We start from the raw sequence: 21899 nt of genomic DNA, 5'->3' as shown, positions 1-21899 counted from the left end.
ATGATGCAGTTGAACTGGATATCTCAGGGGCCTTCGCCCTCTACGATGCTGGCTTAGACACTGGCTCCTCTGGATAACCTCTTGGGGCTACAGATTCCCTAAGAAGGTTTTCCTAAATTTCTTTAGGAGAAATTCTTTCTAAGCTCTTGGGAGCTGAAAAAAATAAAAATAGAAAGCACTCAAGTCTCCATGTCTCTCTTTCCCTGTCGGTAAAAAGTGCAGTTTTATTAGAGGGATGCTTTAAATAATGAGGCTTATCTGACACTCCAATTCTTTTTCATTTTAAAATTAAACTTTAGCATATTATAACTGTACTCACTTCAATTAAGGCTGCTATCTATATCCCTAAAATGCGTACAGTAATAGGATACAATTATGCTTGCCAAAAAATTCTATTTTTTGCAGTTTGTTTCTTCAGAATAATGTAACTCATCTAAACAATCAATATTAAATAAAATGGCAAAGTATTTTAAAGATTTGACACAAGGAAAAAACCCTAAAATTGTAAAATAAATTGTAAGAATATCCTCTATTAAGCCCATAAACCCTGCATTACATAATTTCTTAGTTGACAAAGAAAAAAACCCAGTATTGTTTTGGCCCTTAAATTCCCACCCAAAGAGATTGTTCTCTGATGCTGAAACAAAAATGGTAACCAAATGCTTTGATAGACAACTCATTACAATGAGAACTAAAGCCTTCCAAAATAAGACAAAGATTTTCCTGTATCTCCCAGATGCCAGGGAAAGTAAAGGAAATATTTCAGCCTTCCATCCCAAGAACGAACTCTATATCTGTACTTAAAAAAAAAAAAAAAAAAAAAAAGTGCCTTAAAAATGATCAAGCTCAAGGTACAGTTTTTTAAAAGCAGAAAATGTTCCCAAGGCAGTGTGAAGAAAAAAAAATTATTGAGAGAAAATGAAAAGAAACAAGGAGGAAGAAATCTTTCAACAGAGTAGAAACTGTTAGTCTCTCTGTCTCTCTGTGTCCCTGAAAGGTTTTGATCCAACCCTATTTGTTATCCTAGAAAAGCCCTTCTGAAGAAAGGTCTCAGTGTAAGAACTGCTTGAAAGAAGCCAACCCCTTGGAAATAGGAATGGCTTGGCCATTTATTAATGTCAAATATGCTGCCTGCATGAATTAGTCAGCTTGTCTTTTGGAAGTCATACAGAAAAGTTCTCGTGCACCTGCCTGTTAGTGTCTAACACTTCTGGTTTTAATGACAGCAGTAACAACTATCAGAAAATAAAATTTAAAAAATTTAAAAGCTAAATATTACTATATTCTACTTTGGGAACAGCTGATTCATCAATTTTTAAAGGCTTCTTACTGAAATATAATTAGTGACTACAGCATAAAGCTTGCTCAGATTTAAAAAGACAAAACAGAGTCATTTTCCTAAACTGGCAGAATTCAACCAAATTACCACAAAACTGACCTTAGAAACAAAGAGAAATGGAGCAGAAAAAGGCCAGATTTCTTACTGGCAGTACCACAGTGGCCAACATCCCAGAACTAAGAAAAGCTGCCAAGTGGAAGAGAAAAAATTAAAGGACTTTCCAAAACCAGCTAAGCCCTGTGCACACAGCATTCCCAACAGCCGGAGCCGGAGTGAGCTTCAGAAGCAACACACAGGTATAAGGTCCAGCTGTATTCTTTATTTACAGCACAGTTCAAAGTCATTAAATCCAGTACAAAAGAAATGGCTCTCACTTCCTGGATTGGCACCAGACATCCTACCAGCTGCAATTACATCATTTTTTAATCTATCTTCTGCTTTTACTTTGTGTAGGGTAGGGATGGGGACTTACAAATGGGCTAAAGAGACTTCAACCTCAAAGCCAAAAAGAAATCTCTGCTTGCAGAGATACAAAGAAAGTAACTCTCCCTCTTATGAAAAGCAATCAGGAGCTCTGCTCCAGTTTTGAAGGCCACTGATGGTGTGGGAGAGTTATCAAGAAGATTCTTCCTAGACATGGTGCAAAGACAGTGAGAACCCAGGAAATCACATTCATGGGACAGTTGCTCTTACCGTCATTACCCTCTATTCTATCTCAACCTTGGCCCATCAAATCTAATGATACACAAGAGAAGGTAATTACATGTAGAAAACCAAAGTGAATGGGAATGTGGTGGTGAGAACATAAAAGAAGAAACTGAAAACAATCAAAAGTTTCTCAGTGCTGCTTTCCTGCACGGTCATAGAAATCTCTGATCCAATTCTTCATATGTCTGACTTCCAAGGCACGGGCTAACAGCACAGATGTGGGATCTAAGGCATTCTTGGCACGCAGATCTAAGTGGTGGGCCCCCTCTGAGATGGTGACTGCAACCAGAGTGTCTGTGATATCCTTAGTTACTCCACCTCCTGACCAGGGGTCTAGTTCACCATTGCTGCAAGTAAAAAACAGAAGAAAAAATAAAGGTGTTAGTTTTTCATACTGAGAGATAAGCTAGGAGAAACCTATTATATGTTTAACACCTAAAATTATAAACTTGTAACCTGGGGGATTTGATCTGAGGACCTAATTTATCATATGGAGAGATGATTCATACTGGAGTTTTGCAATATTCCTGCAATCAGGTGCAAAAAAAAAAAAAAAAGGAACCAGAGATGATTGAAGGAGGTGTTCCCATAAATCAACCTAGATTGTACTGGGATATGAAATTTAGAAACCTGAATTTCAATCCTGATTTCATCATTCAAAAGTTATATAATACAAGTTACCTGACTCAGTTTCCTCATCTGTAAAATGGAGATAACAGGCCGAGCACAGTGGCTCATGCCTGTAATCTTTGCTCTTTGGAGGCCAAGATGGTGAATCACTTGAGCCCAACTAGCCTGGGAAACATGGTGAAACCCCATTTTCTTAAGGAAGGGAGGAAGGGAGAAAGGGAGGAAAGAAGAAAGGGAGGGAGGGAGGGAGGAAAGAAGAAAGGGAGGGAGGGAGGGAGGGAGGAAAGGAGGAGGCTGCATTTTTTATCCAATACAGTACAGTACTTTGGGAAACAGGATAGTAGATCTGAAAAATGTCACCGGGATCTGGAATCCAAAAATTTGGGCATTACACAAAAATCTTCATTTTACATTAGCTTTAAAGTTAAGGAAATGCTACTAGGTTATTAGTGTCGACTGGTTCACACAACACAATTCAGAATAATGTAAAGATAATCAGTCACTAAAACTGAGTATTTAGTTTAACTGAGTAAAAAATCCAATACAACCACAGACAGCATCCCTAATAATATTTCTGAATAGTTTTGTTGAGATATAATTCATCTACCACAGAATTTGTCTATTTAAAATACACAATTCAATGGTTTTTAGTATACTCAGAGTTGTGCAACCAGCACCACAATCCATTTTAGAACATTTTCATCACCCCAAATAGAAACCGATACTCATTAGCAGTCATTCCCCACCTTCCTGCCTTGCTCTCAGCCCCAGGAAACCATAAGTCTATTTTCTGAATCTATAGATTTGCCTATTCTGGACATTTCATACAAATGGAATTAAATAGTAGGTGGTCTTTTGGAACAGGTCTCTTTCACCCAGTGTAATGTTTTCAAGTTTCACCCATGTTGCGGCATGAATCAGTACATGTTCCTTTTCATTGCCAAATAATATTTCATTGTATGAATACATCATATTTTATTTATCTCTTCATCATTTGATGCACATTTGTATTGTTTGCACTTTTTGGCTAATGAGTATTGCTCCTTTGAACATTCACATACAAGTTTTTGTGTGGATGTATGATTTCACTTCTCTTAGGCATATACTTAGGAATTTCTAGGACATATGGTAACAGCCTATTGATTAGCTGCCAGACTACTTTCCAAAGGGGCTACACCATTTTATATTCCCAGTAGCAACATTTGAGGGTTCCACTTTCTCTACATCTTCAACACTTATTATTATCTGTCTATTTTAGACATCCTAGGCTAGTAAGTATTAAACGATATTTCACTATGGTTTTAATTTGCATTTCCCAAGAGACTGATGGTGTTTAAACATCTTATGTGCTGATTGGCCATTTTTATATCTTCTTTGGGAAAATGTCCAGTCATATCTTTGCTCATTTTTTAACTAGAGTTATGTATCTTTTTATTTTTGACTGAGAGCTCACACTCTCTTAACTTGTGTGTTGCAGAGTAAGAAAAGCATGAGCTTTGGGATCAGACACACTTTGGTTCCAGTCTCAGGTCTGCCTCTCATCTACCTAATCTCATGGAAACAGATTCCTAAGGGAAAAAACTGGCACTGAAATACCTGGATCTAAGTACTCAGCCCATTGCAAACATTAGATCACTTTTCCCTTGTATGGCACCTCTTGGCATATCTTTATCCACATACCACTTGAAATAACTTACAGAACATTTTTATGTGTGTTCTGATATTTGTTTAATGCAAACTCCGTTTTGCTGGTATTGTTTATAAAGCCTTACCTATTCTGGATACAAGTCCCTTATTAAATATATGACTTGCAAATATTTTCTCCCATTCTGTAGACTATCTTCTAACTTTCTTGATAGTATCATTTGCAGCACAAGTTTTTCATTTTCATGAAGTTGATTTATCTATTTTTTCTCATTGTTTGTGTTTTTGGTATGGTAACCAAGAAACTGCTGTCTAACCCACAGTCATGAAGATTTATTCCTATGTTTTCCTTTATAAGATTTATCATTTTAGCCCTTACATTTAAGCCTTTGATCTATTCTGAGTTGATTTTTCTTGTTATGGTATGAAATAGGGAGCCAACCTCATTCTTCTGCATGCGAATCTCCAGTTTTCCCATCATCATTTGTTGAAAAAACTTCTTTTCTCAATGAATTGTCTTGCTACTTTTGTTGAAAATCAATAAGCCATACATGTAAGGTTTGACTTCTGGACACTTGATTCTCTTCCACTTGTCTATATGTCTATCCTTATGCCAGTATCACACTGTATTGACTGTAGCTTTGTAGTAAGTTGGAAATCAGGAAGTGTGAGTTCTTCAAGTTCATTCTTCCTTTTCAAGATTATTTTGGCTATTCTGGGTCCCATATATTCCTATATGAATTTCAGGATCAGCTTGTCAATTTCTAATTTTTTTTTAAAAAAAAAGGCCAGCTGGAAATTCGATAGAGATCACATTGAATCTGTGGATCAACTTGAGGAGTAATAGTCACCTTAATAGTATTAATTCTTCTAATACATAAACATGAGAGGTCTTTCCATTTAAAGGAAGCAATTTTTAATTTGTTTCCAATGTATACATCTTGCACTTCTTTTGTTAAATTTATTCCAAAGCATTTTATTCTTGATACTATTTAAATCAAATTTTTCCCTAGTATAACATATTATGCATAGATTGCATTCGTGTTTACAAAGCCTTTCACGTGTTCATTGTAACAACCCTATGAAGTAGGTTTAATTACAATTCTTTTATAAAAGAGAAAACTAATGCCCAGAGAATTTAAAAGGCTTGCCAAAATCATTTGACTTAGCAAATCTGAGATTCAAACACAGCTCTAAAAACCCTAGTCCAATGCTTAATTTTATACTACGTTGCAATTCAGTGGAACCGTGACTGCTGTTGAAAGTCGACAGCTCACGCTCTCTTGTGTGCTGCAAAGTAAGAAGAGCATAAGCTTTGGGATCAGACATACTTTGCTTCTAGTCCCAGGTCTGCCTTTCATCTACCTAATCTCATGGAAACAGATTCCCCAGGGAAAACTGTCACTGAACTACCTGGATCTGAGTATTCTGCCCATGGCATGTATTAGATCACTTTCCCCTCGAATGGTACCTCTTGGCATATCTATACTACATACCACTTGAAATCACTTACAGGACATTTTTATGTGTGTCCTGATACTTGTTTAATACAAACTCCATTTTGCTGGTATTGTTTACAACAAGCCTGAAATAAAAAGTCTTCAAGCTCACATTATCAAAGACATGAAATTATTCCCATAATTTGCATAATCATCAAAAAATTTCTCAACTATAAGTACAACCTATATATAGATGACTACCAAATAATGTATCTAGCCAGGATTGTTCCCCTAAACTTCAGAACCAAAGTTCAAATGTGAACTTCACATTTTTACATGGAAGTCAAATTAGACACTTGGCAGTTCCTGATGCTTCCCAAATGCCAACCAGCTCCTCCTGCCATCTTCCCCAATCTCTGTCAATGGGAAGTCTATCCTTTTCATTGTTCAGGTCAAAAAGTTTGATGTCACTCTTTAATCTTTTTGGTTTCACTCTTTAATTTTCTCATTGTTTAACACACAATCTGTCAACAAATCCTGTCATCTATATCTTCAAATATATCCATAATCTGACCATTTTGCATTACCTCCACTGCACAACTCTAATCTAAGTCACCATTATCTCTAGCCTGAGTTACTACAATAGCCTTTTAACTGACCTTCCTGCCTCTACCCTTGTCTCCCTGCAATTTAATATCAATAGAGCTGCCAACTTGATCCTGTTAAAACCTGAACCAGATAATGTCATTCCTTTTCTCAAAAAGCTCCAAGTTTTCCCATCTCATTCACAGTAAAAACCTAAGTCCTTACTAGAACCAACAAGTTTCCACATAATTCGGGCCCTCTGCTCCCTCCCTGATTTCACCTCCTATTACTCTCTCACGTATTAAACCCACTCCAGCCACACTGACCTTACTCCACCTGAAGAATAGGCTGGGGACACTTCTCTTTCAAGGCCTTTGCCTTCAGTTAATCCTGTTACTCCACCAACTTCATGGCTAGCTCCTTTACTTCCTCTATATCATTTTTTAAAAGTCACTCCTTGATGAAGTCTTCCCTGGTCACTCTAATAAAGTATTTCAACTGTTTTCCCTCCCTATGACATTTTACAGTCCCCTTCCTGGTTTACTTTTTTCTCCTTGTCACTTATATCCTTCTAACATATTTATAAGTTCTATCTTGTTTCATTTCCTAGCTCTCAAACTAGAACTCCATGACAGCAGAGATTTTTGTCCATATTGTTTATTTCTACATCTCCAAGTTCCTAGAAGCAGACCTGGCTCACAATAGGAGGCCCAAAAAATTTACTGAATGAACTTAAAAAGTGTCTAGTTGGCTGTGGCCACATACTGGATGCCCATCATAGACATCTATAAATACACATATGCAAGTTCATAAACATGCTGTAAATCACTTTGGTACTTTTTACGTGGGAAAGAAAAGTTCATATAAATGATTAATACAAATATAAAGAGACTGACCTTCAGCTGTGTGTTAATAGTGGAAAGAACAATGAATTCATTCAGTAGATCTAAGTTGTACATTTTTACTAGCTGCATGACTTTGGGTAAGTTACTGACCCCTGTGAACCTCAATTCTCATGTGGATTATAGAAAAAAAATGTTTTTTAAGAAAGATAATACCCTTCTCAGACAGAACTATTGTGAGGCCCAAGTCAAATAATATATGTGAAAATAAATAAACTACTACACGAACGTGTGATGTCATTATAGTTATTACCATATTCTGTAAGCATAATAAGTATTACCACCACCAAGAAGTAAATAAATCATGAAAATGTAAATGTACAAATTATATGAGAAAAAAAATTAGGTACATTAAGTATATGTGTGTTTGAAATACAATTTAAAATTGCCTGTCCTGGCCAGGCATGGTGGCTCACACCTGTAATCCCAGCACTTCGGGAGACCAAGATGGATGGATCACTTGAGGTCAGGAGTTTGAGATCAGCCTGCCCAACATGGTGGAACCCTGCCTCTACTAAAAATACAAAAATTAGCCAGGCGTGGTGGCGCATGCATGCAGTCCCAACTACTTAGGAGGCTGAGGCAGGAGAATGGCTTGAACCCGGGAGGTAGAGGCTGCAGTGAGCTGAGATCATGCCACTGCAATCCAGCCTGGATAACAGAGCAAGACTCTGTTTCAAAAAAATAAAATAAAATAAAAATTGTCCTCTGTTCAATTGCAACTTAACATCATCCTTGGAAAAAAAAAAAAAAAAAAAAAAACCTACACTCCAGAAGTGTACTTTTTGGTTTTATTAAAAACAAAAAGAAAAACTCATGTTAAATAGAAGCCTCAGTTTTCAACTACCAGGTAAACTTTTAAAGTAAACTACATAAGGAGTTGGGTTCTCTTAAATTAATAAATCGCCTTTGTCATTATTCCAAATTGACAAGCCCAACCCAGATAGGAAACTCTCCATTATTTGCAAAACAAAAAAGCTATCCCAACAGCCACATAATAAGCAAACTGCATTTGATTTAAAAGGTCATCTGAAATAGCCTAGTGGCTTAGCAACAGTGTTTGGAGTTGCTGAGAGACCTAAGATGCACATGGACTTGAATTTCTTGGTCCTAGATGTGTGAAAGCTAAACCAGTCATTGGGAAATCTACAAAAAAAAAAAAAAAAAAAAACTGGCATTCATGAGAGGATCTAGATGCCTGGGTAAAATTTCCCCAACAGGGAGCTTCACTTAGTCACTGGCAACAATTAATTTGCCTGAGAAATGATGTTAAACTAACCAGCTCCTCAGGGACTCCCTTTTGGATTTATACTAAAATAACTGAGAATGACTGTTGGTAAAATTATGTCTACAAGTTGGGAAAGAAAATAAACCTCCCCTCAAAAAACAATTGTGGAATAAAAAAAGAATTGCTGTAATGAGACTATTAACAGGTAAACAAATGTTTACTGAGTGCCTACTATATATCAGGCACCGACCAGGCACGGGACTCCACAGTGAAGAAAACAGACAAAATCTCTGTTGCTTATTTCCACAATAATTTGTTCCTTGAAATAACCCTGTTAGGTACTCATTATTATTCCTAAGTAATATGAATTGGCAATTTGCGCAAAGTCATGCAGCTAATTCAGGGAAGAAGAAAAATGGCATCAAGGTCTACCTGACTTCAAAGCCTTAACTGAAAAATCTCCAATCCAACAATTAAAGATTAAACTTCCCAACCAGAAAAGCAATCACACTTGGATTCGTGTGAGGCAGACTAAGGAGAGAAACCTGGAAATGAAGATTAAGATACTTTCCACAGGGCTCTTTGGACACTTTCTTTTTTTTCTTTTTTTTTTTTAACTATACTTTAAGTTCTGGGATACATGTGCAGAATGTGCAAGTCTGTTACATAGGTATACAGGTGCCACGGTGGTTTGCTGCACCCATCAACCCATCATCTACATTAGGTATTTTCTCCTAATGCTCTCCCTCCCCAATCCCTGCCCCACTGACAGATCCCAGTGTGTGATGTTTCCCTCCCTGAGTCCATGTGTTCTCATTGTTCAACTCACACTTATGAGTGAGAACATGCAGTGTCTGATTTTCTGTTCCTGTGTTAGTTTGCTGAGAATGATGGTTTCCAGTTTCATCCATGGCCCTGCAAAGGACATGAACTCATCCTTTTTTATGGCGCATAGTATTCCATGGTGTATATGTGCCACATTTTCCTTATCCAGTCGATCATTGATGGGCATTTGGGTTGGTTCCAAGTCTTTGCTATTGTGAATAGTGCTGCAATAAACATACGTGTGCATGTGTCTTTATAGTAGAATGATTTATAATCCTTTGAGTATATACCCAGGAATGGGATTGCTGGGTTAAATGGTATTTCTGGCTCTAGATCCTTGAGGAATTGCCGCACTGTCTTCCACAATGGTTGAACTAATTTATATACCCACCAACAGTGTAAAATCGTTCCTATTTCTCCATACCCTCTCCAGTATCGGTTGTTTCCTGACTTTTTAATAATTGCCATTCCAACTGGCATGAGATGGTATCTCACTGTGGTTTTGAGTTGCATTTCTCTAATCATCAGTGATGATGAGCTTTTTTCATGTTTCTTGGCCACATAAGTGTCTTCTTTTGAGAATTGTCTTTGCCCACTTCCTGATGGGGTTGTTGTTTTCTTGTAAATTTGTTTAAGTTCCTTGTAGAGTCTAGATATTAGCTCTTTGTCAGATGGACAGATTGCAAAAATTTTCTCCTATTCTGTAGGTTGCCTGTTCACTCTGATGATAATTTATTTTGCTGTGCAGAAGTCTTTAGTTTAATTAGACCCCATTTGTCAATTTTGGCTTTTGCTGCCATTGCTTTTGGTGTTTTAGTCATGAAGTCTTTGCCCATGCCTATGCTTGGACACCTTCTTACTCAGCAACCAGAAACATTTTATAGCTAGTGGCCATGAAGTACACAGAACAGACACACCTGTGGCTGTTCCTTTACTTTGGGAGTGCTCTTTCTTCAGAAAAGTAGGAGAATTTTGAATTTTTTAATAACTTAAAAATTTTTGCATTGTATTTCTCATACCTAGCAAACTATAGAAAAAGATTTCTTTGTAAAAGTAGACTTGCCACTGCAAAAAGATAAACCAGCATCTTTACACAGTCTTGCCTTTAAACTTTCACATGCTTCTGAAGCCTTCCTGAGCTGTGTATTTCATTCATCATCCTTATCAACAACAGGCATATTTACTGGGCATTCATTATGTGCTAGTCACTGTAGCAAATGCTAAAGATACAGAGATGGTTAAGATGAAGTTCCTGCCAGTGATAAATTCACAATCTCATGGGGCAGATAGAAACACAAACAAATAACCACCACATGGAGTGATAAGCGGTACGTAAGGGGGAGGTAGAAACCTATCCTCCCTTACGGAATATTTCTTGGAGAAGGTATGTGACTTAAGGAAAAAGGAAAAAGAGGATGAGAAAGGACATTCAGAGATAAGTATACAGTTCCCTGTGGCTAGAACATAAAGGGCAAGGTGAAGAGTGTACTTTCATTTATTCATTCAACAAATATATTTTGAGTGTAGATATTTGCCAGATCTGAGCCAAGTACTTTGATGAGCTCTTTTGATGCACCACAACAACTTTATGGGGTGAGTGGTATTATTATTCTCACTTCACAAAGGATAAAACTGAGAATCAAAAAAGCTTACGAAATTTTACTCAAGACAGCTCACTCTACCTTTGAACAGCTCTTCCTGAAAGTCCTTTCTTACACTGAGCTAAAAGTTTCTTACGTGGAGCTCTAATTCCTACCCACTGACTTTTCTCACAAAATATGCCCCCTTCTCCAATGATGATAATGATGGTGATGATGATGATTATTATTATTATCATTTTGACAGTCTGAGAAAGATAACATAAAAAAGCAATGGATAACTAAAATACTTACAAAAGGGCTGGAGAAAACTAGCTTAGGTCCCTTTTGGCCTTCCACCTCCTGCCATGTGAGGATGCTGCCTTAAGGTGCCATCTTGAAAGCGAAGACTGGGCCCTCACCAGACACCAAACCTGCCAGCATCCTCATCTTGGGCTTCTCAGCCTCCATGACTGTGAGCAATACATTTGTGCTGTTTATATATTACCCTCTCTCAGGTTTTTTGCTATAGCAGCACTAGTGGACTAAGACAAACTCAAAGGCTTATGTTTAGGTCTTTTTCAACCCTCTCAGTTCTTTCAAGTTTTCCTGATTTCAAATAACCTAAATTTGGCACAGTTTCCTTAAACATCCTAAGCAGACTTATTTGCTTAACTATCATTTTGTAAGACTGAGCTGAAGAGTATAGTTTTGAAGAATCCTTTTGAGAACAAGGAACACAACGGAGGGAAATTAAACAAAAAGCAGTTTTAAGTTTTCCATTAAAGTGTCTTGCCTTATATTTGGGGAAAGGTATACTGCTGGGTGGAATACTATGTAGCCATAACAAGGAATGAGATCATGTCCTTTCCAGGGACATGGATGGAGCTGGAAGCCATTATCTTCAGCAAGCTAACGCAGGAACGGAAAACCAAACACTGCGTGTTCTCATTTTTAAGTGGGAGCTGAACAACAAGAACACACAGATACAGGGAGGGAAAAAACACACACTGGGGCCTGTCAGTGGATGGAGTTGGGGAAAGAGAGCATTAAGAAAAATAGCTAAGGCCGGGTGCAGTGGCTCACACCTGTAATCTCAGCACTTTGGGAGGCCGAGGCGGGTGGATCACCTGAGGTCAGGAGTTTGGGACCAGCCTGGCCAACATGGTGAAACTCCATCTCTACTAAAAATACAAAAATTAGCCAGGTGAGCTGTAGTCCCAGCTACTTGAGAAGCTGAGGCAAGAATAGCTTGAACCCAGGAGGCGGAGGTTGCAGTGAGCCAAAATTGTGCCATTGCACTCCAGCCTGCAGAAAAAGAGCAAAACTCCATCTCAAAAGAAAAAGAAAAATAGCTAATGCATGCTGGATTTAATATCTAGGTGATGGGTTGATAGGTGCAGCAAACCACCATGGCACACGTTTACCTAGGTAACAAACCTGCACATCCTGCACATGTACCCCAGAACTTAAAATAAAAACAAAAATTAAAAATTAAAAGAGAAAATAGAATGAGTCTAATGAGTCAGAGACCTTTTTTTGCAAAGTGGGCAGTGCTACCAGCCTAAACTCAGAGTCAACGTACAGGCAAACAGCTCTCCTCATCCCTAAAAACTTTTGACTACATGCCAAAGGCCAAATTTGACTCTTATTTAAAAGAATTTGTAGAGTACAGTGGTCGGAGAGGTACTGGCAGGAGCAGCAATGCTGCCAGGGGCCTGGGGCTGACCTGTCCGAGTTCCCATGTGCTGAGCCCACTTGAGCCACAGCCATGTCTGGGGATGAGACAGTTTTTGATCCTACTATGAGCAAGAAGAAAAAGAAAAAACCCTTTATGTTAGATGAGGAAGGGGATACACAAACAGAGAAAAACTAGCCCAAGAAGAGGAACCGGAGCCAGCTGAGGACAAAGATGTAGAAGCCAATGAAGATGACAGTAGGAAAAAAGACATTTCTGATGTTCTAGATGACCTGAATTTCTTTATTCAGAAGAAAAAGGAGGAAAAAAAAAAGGATATTTGATATTGATAAAGCTGAAGAAGTTGTAAAGGATCTTAAGATTGAAAGTGATGTTCAAGAACCAGATGAACCAGAGGAGGACCTTGACATTATGCTTGGCAATAAAAAGAAGAATGTCAAGTTCCCAGATGAGGATGGAATACTAAAGACATAGCTCTAGCCGGAAGTGGTGGCTCATGCCTGTAATCCCAGCACTTTGGGAGGCCGAGTCACGCGGCTCACGAGGTCAGGAGATCGAGACCATCCTGGCTAACATGGTTGAAACCCTGTCTCTACTAAACATACAAAAAATTACTTGGGAGTAATTTGGGAGGCTGAGGCAGGAGAATGGTGTGAACCTAGGAGGCGGAGGTTGCAGTGAGCCAAGATCGTGCCACTGCACTCCAGCCTGAGTGACAGAGCAAGACTCTGTCTCAAAAAAAAAAAAAAAAAAAGATACAGCTCTAGAAGATGAAGACAGCAAAAAGACGATGCTGTCTCATTCAGTAATCAGATAGGCCCTGCAAGGTAGGCTCAGAAAGAGACTGCACATATGAGGAGCTGCTGGATCATGTATTCAACATCATAAGGGGAAAGAATCCAGATACAGTTGCTTGAAAGAAAAGGAAATTCACCATGAAACCTCCACAGGTCATCCAAGTAGGAACGAAGAAAACTCCTTTCGTCAACTTTATGGATATCTGTAAACTATTACATAATCAGCCCAAACATTTCCTTGCATTTTTTTTAATTATTTTGTTTTGTTTTTATGTTTCTTGGTTTTTTTTGTTTTTGTTTTTGTTTTTTGAGACAATATCTGGCTCTATTGCCCAGGCTAGAGTGTAGTGGTGCAATCTCAGCTCACTATAACCTCCACCTCCTGGGCTCAAGCCATCCTCCCACCTCAGCCTCCCGAGTAGCTGAGACTGCAGGCTCGTGCCACCATGCCAACTAATTTTTATATATTTTCTAGAGATGGGGTTCACCATGTTGCCCAGACTGTTCTCGAACTCCTGGGCTCAAGTAAGCCATTTGCCTTGGCCTCCCAAAGTGCTGGGATTACAGGAGTGAGTCACTGCACCCAGCCTCCTTGCATTTTTGTTGGCTGAATTGGGTACAAGTGGTTCTATAGATGGTAATAACCAACTTGTAATCAAAGGGAGATTCCAACAGAAACAGAAAATGTCTTGAGGAGATACATCAAGGAATATGTCATTTCAGTTATGAGGCTCCACCCTTATGAACAGAGTAGTGCCTCATAAAAGGGCTGGAGGAAACTAGCCCTTGATACATCAAGGAATTGTCAAGGTGATGTCACACATGCTGATCACCAGACACAATCCCACAGAAGGGTACCCGACTCTGTTTCTTATAGTGCGAAAGTTGTCCTTCTCAATGTTCTGTTGCCAGTATCAACACCAGGCTGTCATGGGCAAATAAGCACAGCTGCATGCCAAAGCTAACCAATTTGCTAATCACTGATTTTGCAGTGTGTTGTAGAGATTTGGCTGGATAAGTATGCCATCAGAGTGGACCTACCATTGTATTAAAAACAAGATTAAAAAGCTGCCAAGTTCTTTGGTGAGTGGTTGGTTGGTCTGAAATCCTTGCAAGATGCCGATGCTCAAGCTGGTAATATACTCATTGCCTACTTTAACAACTGTCAGAGAAACGTGATATGGGGTAAGGAGGTACCTTTTAAAAATCATTCATAGACTTCTGTAAAATGCAAGATAAAGTTTTAACAGATTTTTTTCAAAGAGTAAAAATTAAAACAAATAAAAGAACTTGTAAAAGAATGACATTTACAATTTAAAAAATAGCTCTGGTTAACAGGTATGTAGTGGTATCTCCTATTTCTATATAGACTTGGGGAAATTCTTGAATAACTCGTTGCTATTTTAATAGCTGACAACCTAATGTTCAACTCAAAACATGGAAATTTTGAAGGCCCAGTCAGATACACATAGAGTCTGCTCAATTAACTCTGATGTGAACCAGTGGCAACTATGTGACTTCTTAAGGAGCAGTGTAATGTAGAAAAACAAACATGGAATTTGTAGTCAGGTCATAATAGAAAGCTGGCTTTATCACTTAGTAACTAAAACAAAGCTGGATGAGCTTTGGCAAGTGATTGAACACAGCAACTTTCAGTTTCCTTCACAGTGAAAAAGGGCCTAGAAGAACTACTTCACAGGGCTGTTGTGAGGATTTAACCAGGTAATTTATTTAAAGTGCCTCATTTAGTACTTGGAACAGAATGAAGTGGGCACTTCAAAAGTGTTGAATACTGAAATTTTTTATTATCATCAACAACAACATAACAATAATAAGACAAATTGAGAACAGCGGATGATGCTTTATTTTGTGCTGGAGAGTTTGTTTTTAATATTTTAAAAATTTTGTTGCTGTTGATTTTTAAGACTTTAATAAAGCACATTGGTAATAGAGCAAAAAATTCTATCTCTTCTCAGCATCCTATCTTTCAAGGCATAGGAAAACATGACGGTACCACTGTTGTATTCTATATTGTTCTATTGTCCAGGATTTTCCTGGTTCTATTTTTTCAGATATTCTACAAATGTTCCACCAACTGAAGTTTATCTTTGGACAGTAAAAACTCACCTGAAAACAATGTTTGTGTGTGAACTGATGTTTTTGCCTCCATACATAGTAGTGATCCAGGAGGGCCTTGGTCTCACACCCCACTGTTCAAAACACTCATCAGAAAGTTCCTTTAAGTTCCATGAGTGAGGTTCAAACATGTCATCGACACCATTAGTACAAAACGGCATGACTACTTCTGTGCAGGCCTAAAAAGCAAACCAAGAGAGAATCCAATTAGAAAAATGAGGCAAAAAGAGGTTAAATAAATAATACAAAGTCATAATGTTGGTAAGTAGTAAAGGCAGGGTTTGAACTCAGGCAAGGCCACTTCAAAACCCCGTTCTTTACTTCTGTGCCATATAATCTCTCATTATTCTTAAAAAGACTTGGTCAAGAAGCCACGGAAGTCAGGATTATATCCCTTCACTGCAAACTGCTTGATTTCACATTTATTATCATATTTAACCCTCAAAACAACTCTGGAAGGAAAGTATTATTATTATTACTGTCTTATTGTGCAGATGAAGGACAAATTAGACTCTCTTTCTCTTATATGTCTATAAAATGCTTCCTTTGTAGGACTTATCAAGATCTATTGAAATACTAATTACTTATTTTTTCACTATACTATATTTGATCATGTACTATTTATCTTTGTATCTTTGAAACCTAGAGGAGTGCCTGATGCATGGTAAGAACTCAATATATATTTGGTGATTATTAAATGAACAAATGAATGAACAAGCAAACTTGTCCATAGTATCACAGCATAAAGTAACAGAAGCCAAAACTGGATCCAGGTTAGGTGACAAAATCTTGTGTACCCTGATTTTTTCTTTACAGCACAGCTGTATCAGTGAAAAGTAAGTTCCACTTGGGGAAATTATACATATTTACCTGATAGCTCCAACCCAGTGTTCCCAGACTGCTAGTTGCTGTCTCTGAAATATTCAGGCATTTCACCTGGCCCGAATAATTGTAATATACATTCAGAGCTTGGAAAATATTCTGCAGCAGTAGTGAATCAGATACATTGGGATTTTTCAAATACTGGCACACTACCTGTCATTTTAGAAAGATAAATGGGGAAAGAGTCAGAATATGAATATAAAATTACAGTTTAATAACACAAAGAAGAAATATGATTTTGATCTGATCATAAAATATTCTTAAGCTACTAACTGCATTGTTTAACAATTTCTCTCTTGAGTTTAATCCCCTCCATAAATGACTAAATATCTTCAATTACTCCCTAGGCTATAAAAATAAACCAAAGTCATTTGCATCTACCATCTTAGCTTCCTCTTTGCTGCCTTTGCTCCAGCCTAGGAAAACCATTCCCCACCACACAGGCTCCTTCTTCCCCTTTGCCCTTGCTCACCCTAAAACACTGTTTTCCAACTCCTCTCCCACTCCACTAATGCCTTCAAACACCAACTCATCTTTTACAACACTCAGCTCAAATATCACCTCCTCTTTTCAAGGCTATCCTTGCCTATGTTTCCGAGTTGGGAAGAACTCAACCTCTCCCTTCTTGGTGCCTCCATTATACCCTGTACCTATTTTTATTAGAGCCTCTGTAATGCTCTACTTCACTCACTTGATTCCAGAATGTCTCCCTCAATACTTAGCAAGGTATCTGGTAAGTAAATGTTTGCTGAATGAATTACTATACTTTTATAAAAATGCAAAATTTATAAAATCTCATATGGAAAAACTATACCAAGGTCCAGCATCCATGGTGTGATAAAAAGCATATGCTGCAACTCCCCAGCTCCCAAATATTCCTATCACTATCCTACAAAACATGCCTGGAATCCTAGCTATAAAAATCAGACAATATTCAGGGTTAGGAGTAAAGGTGAGGACTGACTAAACAGAGCCAGTGCAAACTTTCTCGGGCACAGAAATATTCTATACCTTAATAGGGTTACATGAAAAATGATATAATTTGTGCATTTCATGGTATCTAGATTTTACCCCTCCACCACCGAAAGAACCATACACAAATATTGAACTCTCATTAATGATAATAAAGCTGAAGTATTTAAGAGGAAGATGTCTGCAATTTACTTTAAAATTCATTTTAAAATAAGATAAAAGATACATGAAGTGATGGATAGGTGAATATATATGTGACAAATCAAATATAATAAAATATTATTTATTGAATTTAGATGTTAGGTTTATGAGTGTTCACTATCCAATTATTTTAACTTTCCATATGTTTAAAATTTTTCATAATAAAATGTTGGAGAAAAATAACAGGCAATGGAATCATAGCTGAATAATACTAACAACAACAACAGCTAGTAATTATTAAGCCCTGGGTTTCCAACCAATACACCATGTAATCCTATCAGGTAGATGATTGTCCATTATTTTACAGGAAAAAAAACCCTGATTCTTAGGTTAAGTCATCTTCAAGGTCACTCAGTTAGTAAATAATAGGGCCTAGATTTGTCCCCAGCTGTCTCTGGTTATGAAATATTCATCTTATCCATTATGCCACATAGCTTAGGAAGTGTCCACCTGAAAAACCACAAATAGCCCCAGTGGCAAGGAAAACCCGGTAAGCTTGAATCTCTATTGACTCTGACATGAATTCAGTAACCTGGTCCTTTCCCATTTCATATGGAAAAGATTATATATATAATAGACTAGTCCTGACAAAAAAGAGACTAGTCCAGAGAAGAAGCCAGGAAAGGAGCCCAGTTACCCCACCTCAGGGAGAGAGATTCTGGGCAGCAGGCGTAACAAGGCCTGGGCTGGGGCATGCTCCCAGTCAGGAAAGGAGGGTATTGAGAAAGGATGCAACCAAACCCAGCCCTTCATCACAGTTCTGCCTGGCACCAGCTGCCAGTGAAAAAAAGAAAAAAAGGAAAATTGTAAACGAGAAAATGAATTTTCAGGAAAATTCAATGCCTCTCCCAGGTATATTCTGCACAACAATATTTCCATGGAATGTTAATTGGTACTTTGTGGAAAAATGTTTCCTAGTCCAATAGTTTTGAGAAACTGTATATTAGCAAATGTGAACAGTTTTCCTGACTGGTTGTTATTATTATATAATTTCAGAGGATTTCTCAGAACCTTTAACATGCTCAAATGTAATATGACTTTCCAAAGGAAGACGGAGTGTGCATCATTGCCAAAAGTTTTTAGAACTGCTGAATGTGAGAAAAGTCAGAAATTAAGATGTTCAAATAATTGCATGTACCCTTACAAAGTAACTGTGAGGTCATAAGAATAAGGAATACCAGGGTTTAGGATGTACATGAAGAGACAGAATTGAGCTAAACTGAGAGCTTCACAAACCTATGAAGACTAAAGCAATAAGGAAATGCAAACTGACGAAAAATTAAAAGTCAAAACAGTGTTTTATTATTCTGACAACTCTTGATTTTTCATGGTAAGTCAAAAAATACCTAACATTTGCATAGCACTTTTCTCAGAAAACATTCCTAGGAAATATGCCAATAAGATATAACTCAAGACAATATGGAAATCAAGAAACAATCATAAGATATATTAAACCATCTACTGCCAAAAGTTGATCAGCATTCTTTCCTGAACCTGGACACCAACAGCCGATTCAGCTCTTTCAAAATGCAGCACAAAAGTACAAAGTAGACACACGGAATGCAGAGAAGCACCTTATGTACAAGCACAGCATGGTAGATAGGGCAGGGTGACAATGCAAGCTGGGCAGGGGGAGAGGAGGTAGTGATGTGGAGCAACAAGTGGCCCAAAACTCTGGAAAAGAACAGTAGCGAGTGAGTGTGACTCACATGCTGGCATCAGAGCCCCTCTTAGAGCTTAGAACACTGGGCCTCTGTCAGGCAAAGAAAAGGAGTCCCTATGAATAGCCATCTCCACAAATAGCAGTTACTGTCACTTCTTAAAAGACACAAGCATGGCTGGAGACCGGCACTGGCTGACAATACTTGGGTTTCAGCAGCCCCAGTTACACAGAGAGAACACCATGGTCAGAGACTTGGCCTCTGTATGATGGGATTCCAAGTCCAGATTAAGGGCACTCCCGAGGCACTGTGTTCTGTGAGGTCAGATCACCCTTGGAGTACTGGATCCAGCTTTGTATACAAGTTATGAAGGGCACCGATCAACATTAGAAAATCTAGAAGACAGCAATCGGGATGGGGAGCTGAAAAACAGCTGAAGCAACCCTAAAACTGGGTCATTCCCAACCTTTCATCATTACAAATAAGGCTACAATAAATATCCTTGGGGCTAAATCTTTACATATATTCTTAATTGTTTTCTTGAGATATATTCTTAAATTACTGGCTCAAAAGAGATCAATATTTTTAAGGCCCTTGGTACATCATGTCAAACTGCCTTATAGAAAGGAAGTGCTGATTTTTAATTCTACTAGTATGCTAGACAGAAAGCCTGAAAAATGTCACTTAAAATTTTTTTGCAAAATATTTGTGAATTTACTATGGAAATTTTATTTTAGGTAACTCTGAAGTTCCTTTCTAACTCAAAGATTTTGTGAGTCCAAGCATCATCCTCTAGCATTAAAAAACAGAATCTCTAATATCTCTTTGCACTTCCTTAACAATTTTGGTAGCACAGTGAATGAAGTTTCAAAAAAATACTGAAGTCATATTAGCAAGACCTCGGCACTATTCGCATGCTTATTTAAAGACTATAGTAACTCAAGGCCAGGCACAGTGGTTCATGCCTGTAATCCCACCACTTTGGGAGGCCCAGGCAGTAGGATCGCTTGAGGCCAGGAGTGCAAGACCAGCCTGGGCAATATATCAGGACCTCATCTTTACAAAACATCAAAAAATTAGCCAGGCATGATGACACATGCCTGTAGTCCCAGCTACTCAGGAAGCTGAGGTGAGAGAATTGCTTCAGTCAGTAGGTCTAGGCTCCAGTGCTATGATCACACCACTGCACTCTAGCTTGGGTGACAGAGCAAGACTCCATCTCTTAAAAAAAAAAAAAAAAAAAAAAGACGAGTGCTTTAAAAGGAGATATTCACATACTTTTATCAAAGAACTGTAGGATGCACAAAATACATAAATATTAAATTGAACCATATGAAATTCTCACATGTATAAATCAAAAACAGTCAAATATCAACAATTTTGTCTCAACCTCATATAATACTTTAGCTTAACCCTGATAATTTGCAGATATTACCCACGTGATAAAAGCAAGCACTTGGCCTGTTGATTGTTTACATAGAGGCTGTGATATAATCAGACAACAAGGAAAGAGTCTTGGCCAACCATCTCTGTCCAAAATACTCAACACCCAGGTACCCCTGAACTATACTTTCAATTTATTTTGTGAGCCCTAGCAAACGGCTTCTTCTAAACAATTTCTACATAAGGCGTGTCATTCCTACACACACTGTAAATGCACTGAAACGTGAACAGCTGGGACTGAGGTTGCTCATACAACTCATATATTCTTTGAGGGTAGGTTCTTTCCTCACAGTAACCCAGAGAGCACCATATAATGATCATTCCCATTTCACAGAAGAAAAAACAAGCTCAGAGGTCTGGCTACAGAAATACAATTTTAAAACTATGAATGTAGAAAGCATATGTTTGGGTTTTCATGCTCACGTGTGAAATGGACCGCCCTCAAACCTGGTTATGCTGTCGGCACATTACCTATCTGATGTGGGCGAAAAAAAAAAGTACTATGAATATAGGTCTCAATCAAGATGTTGACCACAGAGTCCTGGTATAATCATCTGGTTTCCCAATATTACATAATAAAAATAGCTATTGTTATTACTTATAACTAGCATCAATTTAGTGCTTTTACTTTACACCAGATGCTATGAAATACTTATAACAACCCTAATAAGCATTACAATTGTTATTATACACATTTTGTAAATGAGGAAACTACAGCACAGAGAGGTTAAGAAACTTGCCCAAAACCACACAGCAAGGAAGTGGCAGAACTGGGATTCAAATACAGTAATCCCAGTTACTGAGGAGGCTTAAGTGGGAGGATCCCTTGAGCCCAGGAGTTCGAGGCTGCAGTGAGCTATAATCTTGCCATTGCACTCCAGCCTTGGTGACAGAATGAGACCTTCTCTCTTAAAAAAATAAATAAATAAAAGAAAGAAAGAGGCCAAGTGCGGTGGCTCACGCCTGTAATCCCAGCACTTTGGGAGGCCGAGGCGGGTGGATGACCTGAGATCAGGAGTTCGAAACCAGCCTGGCCAACAGAGTGAAACACCGTATCTACTAAAAATACAGAAATTGGGCACAGTGGTGGGCGCCTGTGATCCCAGCTACTCGGGAGGCTAAGGCAGGAGAATCACTTGAACCTGGGAGGCAAAGGTTGCAGTGAGCCAAGATCGTGCCATTGCACTCCAGCCTGGGAGACAGAGCGAGACTCCTTCTCAAAAAATAAAAT

The 21899-nt window shown here is 38.2% G+C and overlaps 1 protein-coding gene, 1 non-coding gene and 1 pseudogene across 5 annotated transcripts in view; 2 read left to right on the top strand and 1 right to left on the bottom strand.

Annotated features, from left to right (window-relative positions):
- Positions 1–1638: 1638 nt before the first annotated feature.
- Positions 1639–21899, bottom strand: part of PRCP (prolylcarboxypeptidase) — an 82384-nt gene continuing 62123 nt past the window's right edge. For all 4 annotated transcript variants that reach the window (XM_009187016.4, XM_009187015.2, XM_003910483.3 and 1 more), the window contains exons 7-9: positions 16380–16544; positions 15501–15688; positions 1639–2394 (exon numbers count right to left, since the gene is read on the bottom strand). In XM_009187016.4, coding sequence (XP_009185280.1) covers positions 2178–2394; positions 15501–15688; positions 16380–16544 — 570 coding nt within the window. In that variant the 3' untranslated portion in view covers positions 1639–2177. The remainder of the gene's footprint in view (positions 2395–15500; positions 15689–16379; positions 16545–21899) is intronic.
- Positions 12649–13147, top strand: LOC103877776 (annotated as a pseudogene).
- Positions 21049–21149, top strand: LOC116269933. Its single transcript, XR_004177739.1, has one exon. It is a non-coding gene; the product is annotated as a small nucleolar RNA U13 (small nucleolar RNA).

Source organism: Papio anubis, chromosome 12 (assembly GCF_008728515.1).
Source record: "Papio anubis isolate 15944 chromosome 12, Panubis1.0, whole genome shotgun sequence".
Taxonomy (NCBI): Eukaryota; Metazoa; Chordata; class Mammalia; order Primates; family Cercopithecidae; genus Papio; species Papio anubis.
Note: the sequence above shows the minus strand (reverse complement) of the source record. Positions and strands in the feature narration are given on the sequence as shown.